Genomic DNA, 4,695 nt, shown 5'->3' with positions numbered 1-4,695 from the left:
ACAGGAAGCAAAATAAAGATTCTGCAAAGAAACTGACCCTCACACCACAGCATTTCCTCCAAACATGTGCAAGAAATTAACAGAAGTGCTTCACATCAGAGACATGCTTCACCTTGCCTCCTCCACACCTCTTATGCACAACGTAACTGCAGCAAATTTTCAGCGAGCAGGGACAACTCCTCACCAGATGTTTAATGAGTAAAAGCTTGGGATTGCTAAGGGGACATAAAATGCGGAAGCTACTTGCTTCACTATTTTGGCAAGGTAAAGCAAACAACCTAGATGCTAGACAAAATCTAGCAACCGTTCTTTGATGAAAATATTTTAATTTATTGTATTTTTATATGCATACGCACACACACACTTTTAATAAAAACAGACTCTGCATTCTGTTTTTTTCTCCCCCTCAGTTAATTTTTTTGAACTCCTCATAGTTAATCCGATCTGGTTTGTGGTCATTTGGCAAAAAAGTTTATACAAAAACAAAGCATTAACTAACCAGATGCTTACAGCTTTACACATATTACAATGGACTTTCAAGTGACCTAATTATTGCTTACTTCAAAAATAAGGTTGAAACATATACAACATTTACAGCCACTTAATATGGCATTGTGTCATTATCGATGTTCTCAGGTTTAGTTTCCTGGCTGCATAGAAAATTCAAATAATTTTCACAAAAAATTATGAGGGAAATATTTTTTTCCCCCAGCATTCATTTATAACTACTGATTTTGTGTCCCTTGATCCAATTCCTTAAAGTTTCTCCCCAGCATGGCAGCACGGTGGGGAGGAGCGAAGGAGGTTCCATATGAATTCGGTTGCACACCGGCACAGCGCTGCGTTCCTGCTGCACTGACAATCCCTGCAATTTCTGGGCAGAGCAGTTTCACACAACTCCAGTTACTTTCCAGCTGCTGTCACTGCTGAGCCCACTTACTGCAAAAGCACTTCTCAATAGGAACACACGTACAATCTTGCCCAGTTATACTTGTGCACTATTTTCTTGCTAGGATTAATTAAAAGAAATACAACAGCCCATAGCCATGTAAAACTTCCAATTACTGTTTTAATTAAAAAAATTATTAAACCAATAAATGTGAACTGATGATATGTAATAGGCTAGAATATAAAGTTATTTTAGTCAGTCAAGTACTTTCATAATCATAAAATTTACTGGCCATTCCTTTATGAGATTTAACTGTATTAACAGAAATTAAAGCAATTTGTAATCTGACAACCTTAACTGCAGACCATATTAGTACTCCAGAGATATTTTATTTATCACCTTACATCCCTAAGCGCACGAAACAAGTTACATGTTTCTAGGAGTCACCGAAATGCCACCACCTCTTTGACGACAGAACTGCATAGAGCAGTATTTCTTGTGCTAAGCTCTGATGTAACAGAGCAGTGAATTAATTTAACCTCGGTAGAGTTGCTGTTTTGCAGTTTCGCAGGACAGAGAAGGCCTCTACTCTAGGCAAATAGGTCTCACTGTATCACAAGTTAAGACAACAAGCACAGCAATGAAACTTAGGCCAACTATATCTTGGAGAGACACAGTACGCCCAAGAGCACTGCATGCAGCCGTTATTGGTACTTCCTTGAGCACCTACGACTGCCAAGAGTGTACTTCAGGCAGTGTTCAGGAATAAGAAAATCCTACACATACGTATCTACCGTGAAATACAGAAGTGACTGGGGTCCTACTGAAGGATGAGTTCATGAGGAGAAGATTGGGAAGACAACTAGTCAACCAATACTACTAACACCTTCAAAAAGAACTGTCAGTATATCATTTAATAGTAGATGATAAGTTGATACTGCTAATCCATGTTACATTTCAAAAGCAAGTTATTAGTGCTAGAGACCTCGTAGTATTATTGTTTGCAGGCAGAAACTACAAAAGAGGTCAAGGAATTACAGGAAAGGTAATTACTTCCATTCCTTCCCCAGGGCACATTAAAATGACAGATGCTGGCCATTTAAAATCATCTGCAAAGCTTTGTAAAAACACGTTCGTTATACATTTAGATCCAGGCACGTGAAAGTACTACTGAAATGAGCAGAATATAAATCAAAGATATTATCAATGTTTACTATGAGTCTGGAAGACAAATAAAATATTTGAATACAAAATTCCAACACCAAAGTACCAATTATTCAACATAGAGATATAACGTGACGGCATGTTGAGAGGAAATAAAACTAAGTCTTAAATTATGGAAGTAACATTTCCAGAAGCAATACATCTATTACTATAATAACATAAAAAATTAGAACACTTACATACCCATAAGCTACCTTTTTTCTCTCAGTTCCACAAGTCCTATGCAGCAAGCATCACAGACCATGGAGGTATTTTTAATCCCACCTTTAGACGTAAATGTAGTTAACAACCCAGTTTCCTACACTGACGTAAGTTCCTTCATTAAGTATATTCACTTTTTCCAAAGGCACTGTCTTACCCAACACTTTCAGGAGACAGTTGTCTACAAACGCCTAAGAAAAGACCATTCACAAGCTGCTTTCATTAGACATACAACACAGACACTACGCTATCGGATACGCTGTTGCTGCATTCATAACCTGAGAGTGAAAAACAGAACACGTAAGACTTCCCAAAATAGGTTTACGGTCGCCAACGCAGCAAAAACCATCTCCACATTGCTCCTACCAATAACAGGTGCCGCAACCTCAATATTATGGCAGAGAAAGCAATGCAATCGGAACTGCACGCCTAATTCTTTACACCTCAAGACTACAGAAGCTAACTTTTTCTTGTGAGGTTCTAATTCAGAACAATAAAAACAATTTTCAGTAGTTAGATACTGTATTCTAATTCTTAAAATTATATCTGTCCGCTTCCAAAAACCACCATTGAAACAAATGGTCTTTTCCACAAAAGGAAAGTCACAGACTATGTCATTCTGTCTAGGCAACTTTTACTAATACAAACCTCCTCAAAGCTACCGTGGCTGGATGGTTTCCAATAAAGTTAAAGACAGTTTAACAGATGATTAGTGCTGCTTCCAACTCTCCAGGGAATATTCGAGCTCCAGTTTGTTTAATAAAGTTTAAATGAAACCATGCAACCTCAGCTAAAAATGTCACCGCAACTTACAGTAATTGTAACAAACCTTCAGCTCATTCAACTGCCGAGGATATTTTTAGTTTAACAGTGTTACTTAAACTTTATGCTGTTTATATGGATTACAACTCTACTATTTTTTCAAACTCACATCTGTCCAGGTAATGATTTGTGCAGCGCCTTCCAAAACAGTCCCGTGCTGGAAAGCACCCTCTTTCCACTGCTTTCCCTCCACATATTTATCATCAAGTCATCCTGGAGTTTTCCTTTTAGAATAAAACTGTATCTGAAGGTCAAACTATGCAAGCCTAGATGCCCAACTCCAGACTTAAATTTTATTTTGCCACCCATGTAAAAATGACCTGAATTTCAGAGGGGAACCCCACCAGCTACGTCACTGATATGAATGGGAGCTGCAGGGAATTTGTCCCAGAAAAAAAAATATGCTACATTTATGTAGAAGCCTAATGTTAGATACCCACATTCTGGACATTAGATATAACATTCCATTTGAAAAAGGAAGGCAGAAAACACAGCTGAAGTTACTCCCCTCCTCCTCATCCTACTTAAAATTCACAGGGGTGTGTAAAAACAAGGTTAATTTTCAGAAGTATTTACTGTCTAGTACTCAAATTCTGTAACATTTACACGTGCTCAGTCAACTACTCTCAAATTTGAAGTCTATTCTGTATAAAGATTGTAGTCCAAATAGTATACATAAAACAATAATTTACGCATCACAATTTCTCTTCAGGCAGCAGATACTATTCTTTTTGCTTACCCATTCTGCAATGTTAAAGTACATCTTTAGATGTACCTTAAGTTCTGTTTAACTAAACTAAGGTGGAGGAAATAAACCCTTACAATGGAGCCTTGGCAAGTTCTGCAGATACATTCTCTATTCATTTTAGAAATTTTTTTCCTTCCACATCCTGTAGCACTAATCCCACCCCCACCTTCTTGTCTTTATCATGGAAAGGTTTAAAATGCATTGTGAGTAATGTACGGTTCAACGTACAGCACAGCCTCCGTCACTTCACGACAAAGGTCGTACTGAAAAGCACAGAACAACTTTATACAACAAACACCTGTGCAAAACTCAGCAAGCTGGGAAGCAAATAGCTGATTCAGCAAAAGTTACTCTGCTGTTACAAGACTGCTAGTGAAATTTATTAAGAGTCATCGTAAAAATATGACTACGTAACTAAATACACCTAATATTGATACTTTTGCGTGTTCACTTCCTGTTTTGGAAAAAGAGAGAGAAGAAAATGGTTACATCGATGCCAATTCCTCACTAATAGAGGTACCTACAGTGCATACTCTATCATACTTCCTTAGAGACTAATGAATCTAAGCTAAGGTTTGTACAAATTACCTCAATAGTATGTTTCATTCAAATACTGTAAGAAAGTAGTTAAAAATCTGCCTTAATTTTATATATATTTTGCAATTTGTTGAGAGAGAGAGAGAGAGATATGCAACACTAGAACACTATTGAGGTCAAGAATGTAAGAACTGCCACGCACCAGTCTCTGCTTGGCACCAGTAACTAACTTGCACCTAGAGCAAGAACCAACAGAGTAACTTTTCTTCCCATC

The 4,695-nt window shown here is 37.6% G+C and overlaps 1 protein-coding gene across 1 annotated transcript in view; it reads right to left on the bottom strand.

The window, feature by feature from the left end:
- Nucleotides 1-2,364, bottom strand: part of USP32 (ubiquitin specific peptidase 32) — a 63,158-nt gene extending 60,794 nt beyond the window's left edge. Inside the window, exon 1 of the mRNA XM_009324064.1 lies at nucleotides 2,297-2,364. Within this exon, the coding sequence (XP_009322339.1) occupies nucleotides 2,297-2,300 (4 nt within the window). The 5' untranslated portion in view covers nucleotides 2,301-2,364. The remainder of the gene's footprint in view (nucleotides 1-2,296) is intronic.
- Nucleotides 2,365-4,695: the final 2,331 nt, after the last annotated feature.

The sequence above is a fragment of the Pygoscelis adeliae genome, unplaced genomic scaffold (assembly GCF_000699105.1).
Source record: "Pygoscelis adeliae isolate BGI_AS28 unplaced genomic scaffold, ASM69910v1 Scaffold290, whole genome shotgun sequence".
Lineage (NCBI taxonomy): Eukaryota > Metazoa > Chordata > Aves > Sphenisciformes > Spheniscidae > Pygoscelis > Pygoscelis adeliae.
This window is presented reverse-complemented; position numbering and strand designations above follow the sequence as displayed.